This window comes from Lynx canadensis, chromosome C1, assembly GCF_007474595.2.
Source record: "Lynx canadensis isolate LIC74 chromosome C1, mLynCan4.pri.v2, whole genome shotgun sequence".
NCBI lineage: Eukaryota > Metazoa > Chordata > Mammalia > Carnivora > Felidae > Lynx > Lynx canadensis.
In genome coordinates, this window is record NC_044310.1 from 8,935,225 (window position 1) to 8,954,311 (window position 19,087).

At 43.1% G+C, this 19,087-nt stretch overlaps 1 protein-coding gene across 8 annotated transcripts in view; it reads left to right on the plus strand.

The window, feature by feature from the left end:
• VPS13D (vacuolar protein sorting 13 homolog D) overlaps nucleotides 1–19,087 on the plus strand; it is a 257,865-nt gene that overhangs the window by 156,287 nt on the left and 82,491 nt on the right. For all 8 annotated transcript variants that reach the window (XM_030324829.1, XM_030324831.1, XM_030324832.1 and 5 more), the window contains 4 exons: nucleotides 274–370; nucleotides 2,392–2,540; nucleotides 13,265–13,399; nucleotides 14,501–14,668. In XM_030324829.1, the coding sequence (XP_030180689.1) occupies nucleotides 274–370; nucleotides 2,392–2,540; nucleotides 13,265–13,399; nucleotides 14,501–14,668 (549 nt within the window). The remainder of the gene's footprint in view (nucleotides 1–273; nucleotides 371–2,391; nucleotides 2,541–13,264; nucleotides 13,400–14,500; nucleotides 14,669–19,087) is intronic.

A 19,087-nucleotide genomic window follows, 5' to 3' on the forward strand; every position in this document is an offset into this window, starting at 1 on the left:
TGGCAGTGCATCTGCAGGTGTGATCCCGACAGAGGAGACACGGATGCCCCAGAAACCAAACAACAGGGTGGTGAATTGTCTATTAAACATCTGGGATTTTTGGCTAATTGTAACAGTATAGAGAGAGAGATGAGCCAGGGATCATTTGGCAACGTGATTATATAATCCCATGAGTGAAGAAACCATACCATTGTCATTTGGGGCCTTCTTACTGGCACAGGTAAGAGTTCCTTCTGGCGTTTACACTTTTAATCAGAATTTCTTTATCTCTAGCATCTGATGATCACGGCTCAGAGATTCACAGTGCAAATTGAGGAGAAACTGCTTCTCAAGCTGCTGAGTTTTTTTGGCTATGATCAAGCAGAATCAGGTACCGTTGAATGCTCTAGGTGTGTGTCTGGGAGTTGACCGAAGAATGGCATTTCTTAGTCTGCTTATGAAAACGGGTGGCCTCTGGGTGCCCGACAGGCTCCCTTTACACCTCACAACCTGAGCCCGGAAGCCAAGGCTTGCGTCTCAGTGGTTTTCTTTCTGAGTACGGCTTGTTGACTGCAGGGCTGACATGGGCACAAAGGAAGCTTCTCAGAGGTATCCCGGAGTACCCGGGGGTAAAGCCTTTGGGAAAGCTTTTCCTCTTTGTAGTGTGTTTTTTTGACTCATCTGCTCTAGGATAACAGAAATGATGTTAGTCATTTAGCAAACCACTTTGTTTCCTAACCTTTGTTTATTAAACAGACTCAGGGCCAAGAATCAGAAATCCCTTCGGCAGTTCCTTTGGTTTAGATGAGGAAAAAAAAATTGGCTAGCCTTAACTTCTTACCTTTTTACAATCATACCCTTATGCCTTAATGTCATTACCAGGCTTTCTAGTTACTGGACTCTTCTGTGGGGAGGGGAGTAAGATAAGCTATTGAAAACCTGAATTTTTCTGGCAGTTGCTATAGAAATCATTTTGCTTTTGTCTCTTTATTTTAGATACCTCCTCATGGCCTTTGTAAGACTGTATATAGAGCTTAGAAAGAAGTCAGTAATGCTTAGTCTTTTGAAGACTAAACCAAATATCGAGCCTGAAGAAATTATAAGATAGACTTATGTTTATGTGCACACATTGGCTAGAGACAAAAATCACTGGGGACATGTGTACATATGTACACACATACAAACAGTGCCAGACAAATATTTTTGCTCTTTAACCCAGACTTAGAATTTAAACTTTAAGTGTAATTGGGATCAAGAGGAAGATCCTATCTGTTGAAAACTGTGTTTTCCACTTTGGATTGGAACGCCAATATCTGTTTGCATTTGGACAGCCACTTGAGGGCCTGCCTGCCACGTAGCCATTCTCTTTTGGCACCTTCCTAGGAAGTTTTACTTTAAATTCTATTGGACATGGTGTTCTCGTAGGTTTCTCCGAGTAAATTTCTCACCAAACATTGTAGAAATGATTTAGACTTTTGTAAAGTCCTGGCCTGTCTTTCACTGGGGCGTCTCCACTTTCTATAACGATTTCTGTTCCCTGAATACAGATAAGCAGGTGTCTGTCGCAGTATCGTTTTCTAAAACCTATTTCCTTTCTTTCTGTAAATAGAACTATGATAGCTGATGGTATAAATTTGTTTGATAGGCAGCTTTGTACAATCTCCTTGGTTTTATTTCTAAGGCACGTGAAGCCAAGTGAAAATAAGCTGGCCGGATGGGCGTGGGTACAGGAGAAAATAACCGAGCCCATTACTGTGTGCGAGCCCATGTTAATCCTTTTTACTTCGTGAGAAGTAAAAAAAAAATCTGCCTTGACTCCGCTACTTTAACAAGTGTCCACCATTTGGGAGAGAAGGCGCTTGCTTACTGCCATGATGTCACTTCTCTAGAGCCTGCAGCCTGTTTCTCTTTTAAGGCGCTCTGTTTCATTCAGCTGCATTATTTAATTGGTCATGTTGTTCATTATGATTCAGTTAAACTACACTCCAAATACAAAATAAGTTCTGATAACCTGGGTCGTTTATAATAATCATAATAATAACAACAGCAACACAGTTTCTAGAAAACTCATTGCCAACAAACACGCCCGTGGCCTTTGGCTTCCCCACCTGCATTAGTTTTTCCAAAGATGACATCTGCCAGATGGCACGGCGTCGCAAATCAAAAGGTTAGGCTATTGTACTTTTTCGGTAAACAACATGAAACAGATCTGCTTTTACAAAGAAATGACATCAGGATACCGTACACATCACCAAACCCTGAAAAACTAAGTTTACAGAAATAGATATTTACATTTTTCTGTGAATTTTTTTCAACACGAACACAAACATTGGAATTATGAGACTTCAGGAGGTTCATTTTTGTTTTGTTTTGTTTTGTTTTGTTTTAATTCACCGTTTTACTTTGTACCAGAGGTGGAAAAGTATGATGAAAACCTCCATGAAAAGACTGCTGAGCAAGGTGGAACACCAATTCGGTATTACTTTGAAAATCTCAAAATCAGCATTCCCCAGATCAAGCTGAGTGTGTTCACCTCCAACAAGCTTCCATTGGATCTTAAGGTGAGCTGATACCTGGGTAAGTTATAAAATGACTTTCCCTGGAAAAGAATGAATGTGTTTACTATTGGCCTTTTCTGTCCGGTATCATCATTTGTAGCAGATATTTTTCCAGGTTTCCCGTTTTGAAGGTTTGACGTGTATATGTATGTATAGGTATGTATATGTAAGTATATATGTATGTGTACTGTATATACATATGTGTGTGTATATATGTATGTATAGTATGTATACGTATATGCGGCTTGTTTTTTTTATGTTTAAGTATGCCTTTGCTAAAGATTGAGGAGTAATGTGAGTGAACAGAGAATGACATAAAACCCATCTGCCATCTGTTTAGCTCTTGGCGTTATCTCAATGAACTAAGAACCTACTTTCCTAGGGCCACTCCCAGATTCACGAGAAAAGCCGCAACCAAGATAGTATCTTCCTTTTGTGCCAGAGCCCTGCCTGCCTGTCCTCCTAGTTCTCTCCTCCTGAGTCTGCACCTCTTTGTGAAGGGTTGATACTAGAAACGTCTACCACCTTCAAGAAACACACTCAACTGCATACCACTGAGATGTGGCCTTGCCTACCACCATATCTGAATGTGACACTCCTGCAGATCATCCTGATACGCATTTGACAGAGAGACCCCGAATTTCATCTTTGTTTGCTGCAATATGATCTACTTTGAGGGATGGGGATTTAAATCCAAGTCTATGCGACTGTAAAGTTTGTACTGTGCTGTACTATGCAATATGCTATCTAGATGCCCCTCCAGAACTCTGTAAGGCCTGAGAAAATTAAACAAAAAAATTTTTTAGTGTTTTTTTTGTTTTGTTTTGTTTTTTGTTTTTTTGAGAGAGAGATTGGGGGGGCGGGTGGGCAGTGGAGGGGCAGAGAGAGGGAGACACAGAATCTGAAGCGAGCTGCTGGCTCTGAGCTGTCAGCACAGAGCCCAATGTGGAGCTCGAACCCACGAGCCATGAGATCCTGAGCCGAAGTTGGACGCTTAACCAACTGAGCCACCCGGGTGCCTGGGGCCTCAGGGAATTTTAGAGCTGTAAGAGTCTTCAGCGATCCTCCTGCTCAGTGAACAATGATGTTGGAGTTCAGCGCATTCTTCCACTCAAGCCTGTGGAGGTAGATGTAATGGGAACAGGAGTAGGACCCAGGTGGTTGTTAGGTCTTCACTTAGATTGCGTCTAAATCTGCCTCGCTGCAGCTTGACCCCATTGCTTCTGGTTCTTTCCTTCGTTGCCCTCGCAGACGGTTATCAAGGCACTCATCTCGCCACTAACCACCAGCCGAGGACATCTCCACTGCCCCATGCTGCCTTCTTTGAGATGCCACATGATGGTCTCTCTTCTGAGTAGGAATAGCTATAGACCTGAACAAATAAGGAATCAACTTGGAATCGTAAATTCAGATGCCTACGGGGACTGTGGCAGCAATGTATTAAGTGAAGCGGTATGGTGGGGACCATTGCACGCGGGGCGTGCCTGCTTCGTCTGAGGGGGCAGCCTCGGCTCAGCTCCAGCCCGTTGCTGTCATAGGGTAATGTGAACCCAGTGTTGCCGGAGCTTCAGATTTTTAAAGTGAAGCCGGAAATCTGGATTTTTATGTGGAATCTCCTGGTTTTGAAATGTTGGCAACTGATTTGAGTTGTTTTCTTTAAAAACCTTGTGGGCCTAACAAAACACATGTGTGGGCCTCATGTGATGCAGTCTGCCAACACACAACTTCTAAAATAGACACATAGGTAACGAGACAGTATAGTCTGGTCGACGCCAGATCATACTTGGTAGGGCGAGGGTGACTGCTTCAGTCCCGCGGCGAGCCGGGCGTGAGCCGTTGGGAGCGTGCTGGGCAGGACCAGAGTCGCGGGGATTGTTTGCCGCCGTGGCGAGAACAGCGAGGTGTGCCCTTTCCAGCGGACTCTCCTGTCTGCTTGATTGGCTTTAATTTCATGTTTCCCAGGAGACTGAAGATACTTACAATTAGCATGCGAGTGGGGGGAAAATCCATGGGAAAACCACTATCTTGCTAATATCCCCAAGTATCCACTTGACTTATGTGACCCCTTGGAATGGGTTTGTTTGATAAAGTGTATATTCCCCCAGAGCACCTGGCACTCGCCCAACAAACCAATGTTAAGCATTTCCTGAGAGTGAAGGACTTCTTGTTTTTTAAATCATCTTCCTTAGAAACACAGACACCTAACTATTCCTTTCAGATTACTCCCAGCAGAGAACTTTCCCCCAGACTGCCAAATGCAATATGGCTTCTTACAGCTGAAGTAGCTCCAGACCCCCAGTCACATGGTCTCCGTGCCTGCGTGTATGCTCCACGACGAACTGGGAACCGGTTAAGTTGAATGTTTCGTTCGGCACTGTTCTGAGGATCCGTTGGAAGGCGTTTTCAAACGATTGTTAAAGAAGTTGAGCGGAGCGGCCCTGTCCTGAGGTGTGGGGCGGGGGGAGGGGGGGGGCACCGTGATGGGGGCACATCCATGTCTCAGGCAGGGTGTCAGGGAATTGGGGCTTCAGAGTTAAATTCTCAGCCTGTGGGAGTCACCGTTTTACTGTGTCTCGAGTTCTCCTGGTGGAGTCGGGGGCTCATAAAATAATGTCATTTATTCAGAGAGTTTCCTAACAGAGTAATATCCCCTTATTAGTAGCTCTTGGGAAGAGCGATATGCTCTTGGAGATGAATATGTACTGCTTAAAGTATGTACTTAGGGAACGGAGTGCTGTCCCAGAATGGGAATCACAAGAGTCTGACTAAAAGGTAACCATGTCTTTGGTATTGAAGGAATAATTATCTTGATTCTCTTGACTCCAGGCCAGGAGTGAGGCTGTCAGAAATCTCACGGGGAAGCCTCTTCAGGTTTATGCTGAGGGTACATTATTGCCAGATATAGTGTCTGTTGAGAAGGACTCGGAGCAGTTTCCCATCTGCTGTCTCGATTGGATTCCTTTCTCCGTGATGGGAGAAGGGGGAGATAATAGTTCCATTTCACAAGTGCACACACATTCCTCCCTTCCACCCCCCTCCCCATTATACTCCCAAGCGTGTGTGTTAGAGGGTAGCAGAGTAATATCGAAAACGCCAGGTAGTTCATATGTACTTTGGTTTTTTTCAAGATCAAAAGAAGCCAGGAGCCTTTAAAAGGTTTCACGAGGTGGCCTCCAGCATGCAGTCCGTTTCCCATTTAGAGCATTGGGGTATTACAAAAGAAGGGCTTTAATTGAGCAATCTAGTTTGGAAGAAAACCCACATTTTAATGGTCAGAGAGCAAGAGGGTGGGGGTGAGGGGGAATTTCAAACAAAGACACTATTTAAAAAGCCTAAAACTGTCTTCTCAAAGGCTTGAAATAATTTGTTGGGAAACTTCAGACCCTTTACTTTTTTCCTCCCCTCCCTAAATAAAAACCAGATTTGTTAAAAGGAAAAAAGATCCAGTATTGTTAATTGTATTTCAGAAAGTGCCAGAGAGGGAAATATCCCTGTAGTTTTAAACACTGTCCCGGGAGGGAAATGGGCAAATACCCTGCTTCACATAAACAGTCTCTATGTACCATAAATAAACCTTTAAAGAATGAATTCCAGACAGTTTTGTTTAGTGCAGGATAAACTAAGAAAGGGAAGGACGTGGGCCAGGGACTGGCTTGTGATCCGAGACCTTATGGCATATGGACAGGTATTTCTTCTTTCGACTCTGTAAAGTTTCTGGAAGACTTCAGCGGTTTTCGTCTGGAGGAGGTAGGAATGGACGGTGTCCTAGTTTTATTAGGAACTTCTGCGCACACGTTGCTTTCTCCAGAATCCGTTTTATAACAGGAAACTGTCTGCTCCTTAAGTAAATAAGCATCAGCTTTGTATACTACTGTACTTGATTGGTCGGTCACTGCGGGGAAGAGCCCTGTTTGGCTCTTTCCCTCTCATCTCTTTTACTTTGACCGGAACAACCTGAAGGTGGCAGGATAATTTGTACCAAAGGCTGCATCTCTCCGCTTTGTCCAATGTGGGAGGCCCCAAGGCATAAATGACGAGGTAAAGAGTTTTACCAAAGGGCCAGATATTTCCTTGGTTCAGACAAAGCACATTAGCCATTCAGAAAGGGGATGGTGTCTCTCGTGAGGGTTTTGACAACTTGGTGGAGGTTTCAAAGTCTTTGCTACTCCGAATGGTCCCTCTTCTTCAGTATTTGGTTACGATGAGGAAGTTGGGGTAAAAAAGCTTTTGCCTTAAGCCTTTGTTTGGATCTCATTTCCTCTTCTCTGAGACGAAAGTAACATTCAGGGTTGTATTGGCAAAACAAACCGCCGAACCGATGTCCCCACCTTTCCCGGCAGATTTATCGTGGGGCTCTAAGCAAAGCCGTTAAGCCCACTGGGCCTCAGTTTCTCTGTCACCAGCACGTGGATGGGTGAAGCACGTGTGAATGAACAGCAGAAAGTTTTTCAAGAGAAACAACATAATCCTCCATTCTGATCTTCATGCTTTCCACCTACCAGGTGGTTACTTTTGTGCCAATGAGCACGTGCAAGTCGAAAATCTCCTAATAACTAACTGCACGAGTTTGGGTCATCTACTTAACATTTCTCCGGCTTTATTTATTTAAAAAAATGAGAGGGTTAGGCTGAATTAACCTAAGAGCGCTCTTAATCTCTAAAAAGTTTTGTTCTCACATTATGTAGTAGGAGGTTTCTCGTGACTTCCCGAGGCCCCAGATCGGGGGGCCTTTTTTCCGACCTCATGTCTGTAGGGTCCTCTGCCGTATTCGGGATCGCGGGCCTCCCCATTCCTTTCTGGTTCTCCTCTTATCTTCGGTTTGTTTCTTTGTCTTCGTCACAGCTTTCTTTTCCTCTACTTCTGACCCCTCTGTTGAAGGGCCATCCTTTTCCTCTGAGAACCAATCTTTTCTGCCATTTATCACTTTGCCCATTTTTTAAATCCTATTACTGGTCTTTAATCACCTGTAATTGTAGAAGCTCTTCATGTAAGTTTTGTCTTTGATGTAAGTTGCAGGTTTTTTCCTTCATTTTTTCATTTGTCTTTTTGCTTTACTTTTGATGTGTATATGGGTTCTTTTTTAATCCTATAAAAGCTTTTGATTTTTATGTTGTCAAATCCACCAGTCTTTGACCTTTTTGAATATATGTTTGGAGTCCCAAAAAAGTTTCCCCATTCTATGGTTTTAAGCAGTTTCTTCTGTATTTTCTTCAGTTACATGATTTCATTTCAATTAAACATGTTCTTGTCCCAAAAGAATCTAAGGCAGCCTCTGAAAATACATGCTAAAAGATGAAAAAATAAAGGAGAAAATAGAAGGTTCATTAAATTACACATGAGGTTTTACTGTAAAGACATTTAATTTAGTGGGGCAATATATAGATGTTTTAGTAAGTGCTGTTAGACCAACTAGATAGCCATATGGAAAAATAGAAAATCAGATGGATTATTTACACTGTATATAAGGAAAGATTCAATGTGGATCAGAGAGTTACTAACATTATTAGCATGAAGAAGTGTTTTCAGGGGCACCTGGGTGGCTCAGTCGGTTGAGCATCTGGCTTCGGCTCAGGTCATGATCTCACAGTTTGTGGGTTCGAGCCCCGCATCAGGCTCTGTGCGACAGCTCAGAGCCTGGAGCCTGCTTCGGATTCTGTGTCTCCCTCTCTCTCTGCTCCTCCCCCGCTCATGCTCTGTCTCTCTCTCTCTCTCTCTCTCTCTCCTTCAAAAAAAAAAAAATTTTAAAAAGTGTTTTCACATTCAAAGAAGAGTATTTCGCATACTCTCTAAAATCCTTGCAATATCAATCTTGTTAAAGTTTGTTTTTTTTTTAATGTTTACTTATTTTGAAAGAAAGGGAGAGTGAGCAGGGGAGGAGCAGAGAGTGGGAGGGAGAGAATTCCAGGCAGACTCCATGCTGTCAGCACAGAGCCTGATATGGGGCTCAGTCTCATGAACCATGAGATCACGATCTGAGCCGAAATCAAGAGTCGGATGCTTAACTGACTGAGCCACCCAGGAGCCCCTCCTCCCCAATCTTGTTAAAATAAAGTATGGTGGGGCACCTGGGTGGTTCATTCAGTTGAGCGCCCCCGACTCTTGATTTCGGCTCAGGTTATGATCCTAGGGTCATGGGATTGAGCCCTGCATCAGGCTCCATGCTGGGCATGAAGCCTGCTTGAAATTCTCTCTCTCTCTCTCTCTCTCTCTCTCTCTCTCTCCCCTCCTTTCCCTGTTCACTCTCTCTCTCTCTCAAATAAAAAATAAATAAAATAAAAATATGTAATTGGAAAATAGACCAAATCTGGAAATTGTTAACTGGCTTATAGCAAACCAAGATTAGCCAAGAATTACAAGAAAACCTCGATAGAAAAAAAAAAAAAACCAAAAGTCTGCTTGAAGGTAATGGAAAGCTACCAAAATATCTAGGACTTGAGAGTCCGAGATTTATGTGAGGAAGGAAACTTGATAAGTGAGCCCACCATTTACTCTGCCTTTACTCTTGAGATAGTTCGAATGTGTAACTGGTATGTGTTGAGAGGCAGAGAAGTCAAGCAGAAAGCAGCTGCCAAAAGGCAGAGAGTCTGAGTAAGGCTTTTGGTGGTCTCATGGGACTGACATAGCAAACACTAGATAGATACTAAGCTGGTACCTGTTGCGCTAGTATCTTAGAGAGAAGGGACAGGCAGAATAGAGACCCTGGTGGTCTGAGCTGCTGTATGTGTTGAGGCAGGTGCCAGTCTCTAGGTAACCTAATCTGAGAGAAGCCGGGCAAGAAGTAACAGTTGAGAGGTGGGAAAACTAAGTAGACCTTTTAGCAGTTTTCTGGTGCTAGGGAGAGTAAAAGAGGAGGAACAGAATTGGTTGTCAGTTGAGACAACTGGCCTGAAACTATCCCAGGCCTTAGAAAGACTGAAATAGACCAAGAGTTACAAAGACTGAAATCCAGCCTTGAGAAAGCCCAAATCTTGATTGGATGAAGCCTCTTTAACCGCCTACTAGAAACTAAAGACTCATGCAAAGTCTGTGAAAGTTTTAATTTTAATTTTTTTTTTTTTTTTTTTACATTTTATTTATTTTTGAGAGAGAGACAGAGCACAAGCAGGGGAGGGGCAGAGAGAGAGGGAGACACAGAATCTGAAACGGGCTCCAGGCTCTGAGCTGTCAGCGCAGAGCCCAACACCGGGCTCAAACTCACAAACTGTGAGATCATGACCTGAGCCGAAGCTGGACGCACCACCCAGGTGCCCCGAAAGTTTTCATTTTAAAAACAGACACTAGAAGCAGACCCACAGATAAACCAGACGTTGGCATTATCAAACACACAATATTAAAGAGTAACTGTATCTGTGTCTGAGAAGTTTACTAGAAAACTATAATTTATATTTTGAAAATAAATAATAAAGGAAAATTATAGACTAGAATTTTTTTCATGAACATGGAAGAAATCTGAACAAAATATTAACAAAGCAAATACAGCAATGAATAAGAAAAAATATAACTAAATTGGGTTTATTCCAGGAATGTAAGTGTGGTTTAACATTTTCAAATAAATCATGTAATTTACCACATTGACAAAATAAAAGAAGAAAAAGTATTATCTCAATAGTCGCACAAAAGCCTTTTGACAGAATTCAACATCTATTTATGATAAGAACTCAGCAAGCAAAAAATAGAAGGGAACTGCCGGAATCTGATAAAGTATATGTATAAAAAAGCTATGGCAAACATACTCAATGGTGAGATACTGAAAGCAGGGAAGGTGCTCATTATCCCTACTCTTCAGTGTCTTACTGGAGATTGTAGCCAGTGCAATAAGTCTAGAAAGATTAAAGGAGAAATAAAAGGCATAAGAACTGGACAGGAAAATGAAAATTTTATTATTTGCAGAGAGCATAAATATGTACCTAGAAAATCTAAAAGAATGTGCAGAGAAGTTGTTAACTGAATGGATAATTTAGGAAGGTCACTGGAGATGGTGTACAGTGTCAGCAACGATTATAGAGGGAAGGAAAATTTTGAAGGATGTAATTTACAGCATTGTTAAGAAAACATCAAATCCAGTGTCATTATTTATTGCTGTGTAACCAGCCACCCCAAAACTTAGTGGTCTAAAACAGTCATTTTATTCACAATTCTGTGGGCTGGACTCGGCTGAATGCTGGCTTCTGCTGAACTGACCTGTGGTTACTCATCTGGCAGTCAGCTGAGATGGACTCGTATACGATGACCTTACTTATGTGTTAGGTGTTAGGTGTTGGCTGTCAACAGAACCTCCTTCCACATGGTCTCTCAGCTTCTTCACGTGGTGGAAGTATCAAAAGGGCAGAGCAGAAACTCCCAAGATCTCTTGAAGCCTGGGCTCAGAGGTCACACAGTGTTACCTCTGCTGCATCTTATTGACTGAAGCAACTTACAAGGTCAGTGCAGATGAAGTCGTCTCCACTACTGTTACAAGATGTAAAGAATATATGGCCATTTTTAAAGTAATCTCTATACCCAGTGTGGGGCTAGAACTTACAACCCTGAGATCAAGAGTTATGTACGCTCTACCAACTGAGCCAGCCAGGTGCCCCTGGCCATTTTCAATCTATCACAGATACCTAGGAGTAAATCCAGCAAAGGTTATATGCAAGACCTCTGTATGGAAAACAATGGAATGTTATTAAGAGAAAAGTGAACTAAATAGATAAGGGGACATACCACATTAATACACTGGAAGACTCCATACTGTGAAGCTGTCTTTTCTTCTCAAATTGATCTATAGATTCAGTAAGATCTTAATGAAAAATTTAACAACTTTTTATGGCAGATTGACAAGCTGATTCTAAAATTTATTTGGAAATGAAAAGTGCAAAGAATAACCAAGACGATCCTAAAAACAAAGTTGGAGAGCTTATACTCTCAGATTTCAAAACTCATTACAAAAGTATAGTAATTAAGACAGGGTGGTATTGGCAGAAGGCAGGACAAAATGAAACAGAATTGAGAAACAGATACGTAAATATGGCTAGTCACCTTGTGACAAAGTTTACACGGTACTGCAGTAGGAGAGAGGCTGATCATTTCAGTAAATATTACTTAGGCAAGTAGATATCCATCTGGAAAAAATGGATTGATTTCTGCTTCACACCATATAAAAAAAAATCAAGTCCGAGTAGATTATAGATGTAAATGTGAAAAGTTAAGCAATAAAATTTTTTTAGCTACACACAGGGAATATCTTTATGACCTTGGTGTAGATAATAATTTCTTACTGAGGAAACAGAAAGCCCTTACCATAAAGGAAAAGATTGGTACATTGGATTTCATTAAAAAGAATATCTGGGGGCACCTGGGTGGCTCAGTCAGTTAAGCGGCCGACTTCGGCTCGGGTCATGATTTCGCGGTCCGTGATTCGAGCCCCGCATTGGGCTCTGTGCTGACAGCTCAGAGCCTGGAGCCTGTTTCAGATTCTGTGTCTCCCTCTCTCTGACCCTCCCCTGTTCGTGCTCTGTCTCTCTCTGTCTCAAAAATAAGTAAACGTTAAAAAAAATTAAAAAAAAATATCTGATCATCAAAGAACACCTTTCAAAGAATAATAAGTCACAGAATGGGAAAAGAAAATTGTAATACATCTATTCACCAGGGACTTCTATACTGAATGTATAAGAAAAACCCCTAAAAAGCAATAAGAAAAAAACAGCCCACTACAAAAATGAGCAAAAGACTTGAGTAGGCACTTCACAAAAAAGGATATCCAGATGGCCAATATGTGTGTTAAAAGGTGCATTCTTCAACAGGAAAATGGAAATTAAAGCCACACTGAGAGGGGTGCGTGGGTGGCTCAGTGGGTTAAACGTCTGACTTTGGCTCAGGTCATGACCTCATGGTTTCATGAGTTCGAGCCCCACGTTGGGCTCTGTGCTGGTAACTTGGAGACTTACTGGGATTCTCTCTCTCCCTCCCTCGGCCCCTCCCTCACTCACACTGTGTCTGTCTCTCTCAAGTAAGTAAGTAATATAAAACTAAAAAAACAAAAAACAAAAACACACTGACATACCATTACACACCCATCAGAATAATTGTCTTTTAAAAGGCTGTCTATACCAAGTGTCAAGGAGGGTGTAGAATAACAGGAAATTTCATAGGCTGCTGAAGGGAGTATAAACCAGTTCAGCTGCTGGGGACAGCTGTTTGACAGTGCTGTATATACTAGGGTCGAACGTGTATATTCTTTGTGACACAGCAGCTCCACTCCCAGGTATGTATTCAAGAAAAATGCATACAAATGTGCTCCCAAAGACGTGTCCATGAATGTTCATAGCAGCATTGTTCATAATAGCAAAAATTTGAAACAGCACAACTGTTCATCAACAGCAATGGTTTAATAAATTGTGTTTTATTTATATATTGGCATACTGTGTAACAATGAAAATTAAGCAACTGCAGCTGTATATAACAACCTAGTGACTCTCACAAACTTAACGGTGACTATAAGAAGCCACCGTATGAAGCTAAGAATGTTCATTTCTATGTGATATATGTTACTTTGGGTGACATGTATATTTTTTGTCCTAATATTTTACTTTTATAATTACAGGGAGAATCCTTATTTATAAATATCAAAACCTTGACTCTCATTGGAAAATTGATATGACTTGCAGTTTTCACAGAATCCAAAATTATAGTGCCCTGGAAGGCCATCAAATGGCTAAAGTATGTCATTTCCTTTCTTCCCTAACTAGGCCTTAAAAAGCACGTTGGGATTTCCACTGATTCGGTTTGAGGATGCTGTGATTAACCTGGATCCATTTACTCGGGTGCATCCCTATGAGACCAAGGAGTTCATCATCAATGATATCCTCAAACATTTCCAGGAGGTGAGCTTTGGAGAAATACTTAGTGGCTGGCGCACAAGCAGAATGTTTGTTTTGGTTGTTTGGGAATTTTGGTTACTAAGACATTACTGTCGAGAACCCAGTTAAACATTTGCTGTTAGGGGTCAGGTCACAGCCCGCGAAGCCCATACACATCATGAAAATCCTCAAACAGTGTATTTGATTTACAGGCTGCTGGTCTTGTCCCTCAGAGAACTGATCTCGGGGGCTTCCACTGGATTCGTAACAACTCTTAAGGGTTTAATTGATGCTTTAATGGTGACACAAAATATTGTGACCTCTCTATTTACTGGACACGGAGCAACTTTTGACAACCACATCAGTGTTCTTGGAGCCTGTGAGATCCTGCCCTAGCGTTGAACTTCAATTTTTCTTTTTATCAAGTTGGACATTTTCTGTTTTGTATTTATTCTCCAGATTCTTCAATAGATAGGTCAAGATCATATCAAATTTATTAACTGTCTAAGTTAAAATTCTATTCCTGCTCCCTTTTCTCCCTCCTCCCTCCCGTGTCCCTCCTTTCCTTCTTGGCTTCCTTCCTCAACTTCCCTAATTGGTGATGTTTCCACTAAACTGTAAGGAAAGTGACAGAGCAGATATCACTGGAACCTGGAGGCAGAAAGTAGAGGGTTGCTGGCTAGTTCTGAAACATGCCTTCTTTATGCACCACCCCCTGCCGATTATAGGGGGCGCTACCAATATACTCTCCTCCCTCATTTTCCTTCTAAAACTCTCCCTGCTGCTGCTGAGTTCCCTATTTGTAGAAACATCAGAATGTGATGTATATACTAACACATGTTTGTAAAGAGTCTTTCCTGTTTGAGAGCTTTTATTTATTCTTCGGAATAGCTTCGAGGCGTATTTCTGAGTCCTGGAAGTAATCTCTGGGATACATGCGTTGGGAGAGCTTAGGTGGAGTTCATGAAAGCCTAGGAACTTGCAGTTGATGAGAATTCAGAGGTCATTGTGGTGTTGATGAGAATGGGGGACAAGACCGATTTCTAACCTTTTTGCTTGGGACATTCTACCTGCAAGTATCAACAGGTGCTGGTTTTCATCTTCTCTTTCTGCTCCATTTGACAGGAACTCCTCAGCCAGGCAGCTCGGATCCTGGGATCAGTGGACTTTCTCGGCAATCCCATGGGGCTTTTGAACGATGTTTCCGAAGGGGTTACTGGACTGATAAAGTATGGAAATGTCGGGGGCCTTATCAGAAATGTCACACATGGCGTATCAAACTCTGCTGCCAAGGTAAGGAATTAAAGGTGAAATTCCATCGTCATTAACCTCATGGGGTCTCTGCGTTACCGTGATTCCTGCCATAGCTGATAAGCTGTGAGAAGTTACGGCCTTTGCTTCGTTACCTGCCTCCCCTCCCCTCTGATGACCGGGCACCAGGTCCGCTGAGCCGTCTACAGTATCTCATCTTCTGTCCATCACCACTGCCTTCCCGGGCTCCGGTTGTCTCTTCCCTGGGCCACTGCACTGGCCGCCTGACCCCCTGGACTCCACCGCAGCCTGCACGGTGCCACCAGAATGAACTTGCTTTTTAAAGCCTAGGATTTGAGGGGCGCCTGGGGTTAAGTGTTGGACTCTTTCTTGGTTTTGGCTCAGGTCATGATCTCACAGTTCGTGAGATCAAGCTCCGTGTCGGGCTCTGTGCTGGCAACAGGGAGCCTGCCTGGGATTCTTTCTCCCCCTCTCTCTCTGCCCCTCCTCTGCTTGTGTGCTCATTCTCTCTCTCACTCTCTCTCTCTCTCTCTCTCAAAATAAATAAACTTAAAAATTAAAACATAGGATTTGATGAGGTACCTGGATGGCTCAGTCACTTAAGTCACCTTCGGCTCAGGTCACGATCTCACTGTTTGTGAGTCCCAGCTGTGCTGACAGCTCGGAGCCTGGAGCCCGTTTCAGATTCTGTGTCTCCCTCTCTCTCTGCCCCTCCCCCGTTCACGCTCTGTCTCTCTGTCTCTCAAAACCTTATAAATAAATGTTAAAAAAAATTTTTTTAAGAACAAAAATAGAATTTGATGGTGCAGTTCTCCTGCCTAAAATCTACCAGTTACTTCCCACAGGTTGCAGGATAAAGTCCAAACTAAAACAGGCTTCCAGAGCAGCAGAAGGAAGCACAGTGGTGTAATCCTCCTGCATCCTTCTGTCTGGTTGACTTGTTCACCGGCTCCTTGTTTAGGGGACGTTTTGGTATTCCGCAATTTATTTTTTGGCAGGAGCTGATTTTACATGTGAAGGTAGTTGGAGGGGAACTGCTGTTTGACGACATGTGGAAGGCCTCTGCTTCCCTCCCCTTCGTGTCAACCCACAGACTGTCCTAGAGACTGACCTTTTCCTGAAGGAATCAGGTCTGAGAAAGCACCTGTGCTCTCAGCTTGTTTCCGGTAGAACGTGTGTTGTGGTGAAATCGCAGGTGCACCTGTGCCGTGGGCCACGAGGACGTAAAGCTGGCTTTAGCATAAAGAGGCTTTAATGTTGCCACACAGGAGGCTGTCTTGAGGGGCAGATGAGAAAGTGAGTTGAACAGCACTTTGTACTGCATGGTGATCTTGGTAACAGTGTGAGAGCTGGGAATTTATTCCTGTTTTCTAAACTCTTTTCTAGAGATGATAGTTCTTTATTCAGATCAGTGTCCAGTACGGTAGTTCTACTAAACAGGTTCTGTTTGGCTTGTGGTTCAAGATAGTGCTGTTACTTTCATAGCAAGGGTGACAGAGAGGCAGGAGAGACGTTGTTGTTGTTGTTGTTGTTTTTAATGTTTATTTTGAGAGGGAGAGACAGGGTGAACAGGGAATGGGGGTGTGCAGAAAAAGAGAGGGAGGGAGGGAGGGAGGGAGGGAGAGAGAGAGAGAGAGAGAGAGAGAGAGAGAGAGAGAGAGAGAGAGAGAATCCCAAGCAGGCTCTGTGCCATCAGTGCAGAACCCGATGCGGGGCTCAATCTCACGCGCTGTGAGATCATGACCTGAGGTGAAATCAAGAGTCGATGCCTAACCGACTGAGCCACCCAGGCACCCTGGAGGAGAGACTTTCTTTTCTTTTTTTTTTTTTTCTCAATATATGAAATTTATTGTCAAATTGGTTTCCATACAACACCCAGTGCTCATCCCAAAAGGTGCCCTCCTCAATGCCCATCGCCCACCCTCCCCTCCCTCCCACCCCCCCATCAACCCTCAGTTTGTTCTCAGTTTGTTCTCAGTTTTTAAGTCTCTTATGCTTTGGCTCTCTCCCACTCTAACCTCTTTTTTTTTTCCCCTTCCCCTCCTCCATGGGTTTCTGTTAAGTTTCTTAGGATCCACATAAGAGTGAAAACATATGGTATCTGTCTTTCTCTTTATGGCGTATTTCACTTAGCATCACACTCTCCAGTTCCATCCATGTTGCTACAAAGGGTCATATTTCATTCTTTCTCATTGCCACGTAGTACTCCGTTGTGTATATAAACCACAATTTCTTTCTAAATCATGGTTGGGAAACAGACTCAGGTTTAGAGTCTGAATGATCATGCCCACTTCTGCCTTGAATCGTTTCTCACCGGGACCTTGGACCCTCACCCCCCGGCGACACGAAGCATCACAGTGGTGGTGTGGATTGCCCTGCGTTCTTTTAGCTACTCAACGTGGTATAAACAGATGCACTTAAATATTCACTTGTAAATGACCAGCTATAAGATTTTATTGAATTTGATGAAATTCTAATTAACCTAGAAAGCCTCCTTGGTTTTATAATTACTTTCTTTGTTTTTGTACCCCTGGGCTCTGCTTTAATTTGAAAAAGAAATGCACTTTTGGTTTATTGTGAGGCCTTCCTCAACTGGAACCGAAGCTACCTACTTCACAGGCTCACTGTAAGGATAAAATGAGATAGGATGTTATGAAAACTTTGAAAAATATAGACTGGACAAGAGAAGTGGGTCCTCACTTTGACTCTTACATTTGCATTAATGTAAAATGTTTAGACGTTAGCCACCAGGGAACCATTAACGCCCCCGAAATGAAAGCCAGAGTGTTCCAGTCTACAGAGGAGGAGGGTCTCAGGCACAAAGAGTGGGAGAATCAGACTCCATCTGGGCCAGTTTGGCAGGGATGAACCCTCTGTAGTTAACGTGCATCACAATGAAGAAGTTGGAAACTTGCCTGTGGCCTCCGCACACAGGTGAGACGTTGTATGGGTTTCTCCAGAGTATCTGTGTAACATCCTGGTGAGAGGGGCTGGCCCTTTTTTTTTCTTTTCTTTTCTTTTTAATGTTTGTTTTTGGAGAGAGAGGTAGAGAGAGGGGGAGACAGCGGATCCGAAGTGGGCTCTGCACGGACAGCAGAGAGCCGGATGTGGGGCTCAGACTCACAAACCGTGAGAGCGTGACCTGAGCCGGAGTCGGAAACTTAACCGACGGAGCCACCCAGGTGCGCTGGGTGGGCCCTTTCTTTATTCTCCCTCATTTGTGGAAGTCTCATTTGTTCCTTCGTTCTTCTTCTGCTTCCCCTGGAAAACTGTCTTTGAAGCCTGCAAGTCCGCATGAGAATGCAACTTTCGCAGAAAGGGCAGGATGCTCCTTAGCGCAGCCCCCACCCCCAAGTCTGTATGAAGCCCCAGGTGGCAGTGATCGTGCATTTTATTGGATATCATGCTTTATATTGTCGTCAGACTTGCATAAGGGGACTGCCTTCCGGGACCCAAGGCCTCTTGGATGGGAACCCTGCTCCCCATGTGGTTGGGGTCCTTCGTGTATTTCCCTTGCGTTTAGTAAGCTAATCAGTGTTGGCGTCACAGGCTGCTACTCAGAGGGATTGCCGTGTACATCTATACTGATATCAAGAATGCTGACTGTGTTATAAAAATTATACCTGAGATGAGAAAACAAAGAAAGTTGACATTACCATTTCTTGTTGGAAACGCTGGCCCCCAAAGCCAGGTCTGTCAACTGAATACCCACTCAGATCATCTGTGATTCTGTTTGCATGTAGTTTGGCTAAAGATCTCCATTTTCTTGAAGTTTTGTGGGTTGAAATCAGACCTTTCATGTTGCTTTGGGGGAATGTTTTGTTTGCTTTTGTGTGTACACGAGAGGAGTTTAAGGAAGTGCAAATGACCACAATAATCAACTGTTGGCCTGTGGGAAGTATGCCTTTAAAGAGTGCCCGAGTCCTCATGATTAAAGGGGTCAGAGGACAGAACTGCACCTCACCACACCCGCCAGCCAGCACCACTTGGCTGCAGAGACCAAAGGGCTATAGCCTTGGTGCATTGCACTTTGAGTGGAGCGGAGAAGCTCCATAAACCTCTTGAAAATAGTTAGAAATATTGTATATATGTGTATTTTTCTGGAGCAAGGATCTAAAGTTTTTATTGGGTTATCAGAGAGGCTTATGCCTCCCCAAAGATCATGCAGCATTATTTGCAGACACAGGGAGGTGCACTGAAGGGGAGCGTAGGGCTGGCAGTTGGGATACCTGGGTTCTAGCCCTACACCTGCCTTTAAGTAATCTTTTTCTCTGTTAACCTTGAGGTCTTTTTTTTTTCAAACCTATGAAAAGATGATGGAAATTCCCTTCATCCTGCTGACCTGAGGAGCAAAAGAGATAGAGTATATGAAAACCAAATGAGAAGTTAAAAGGTAATTCATTCTGGGGGCACCTGGGTGGCTCAGTTGGTTAAGTGTCT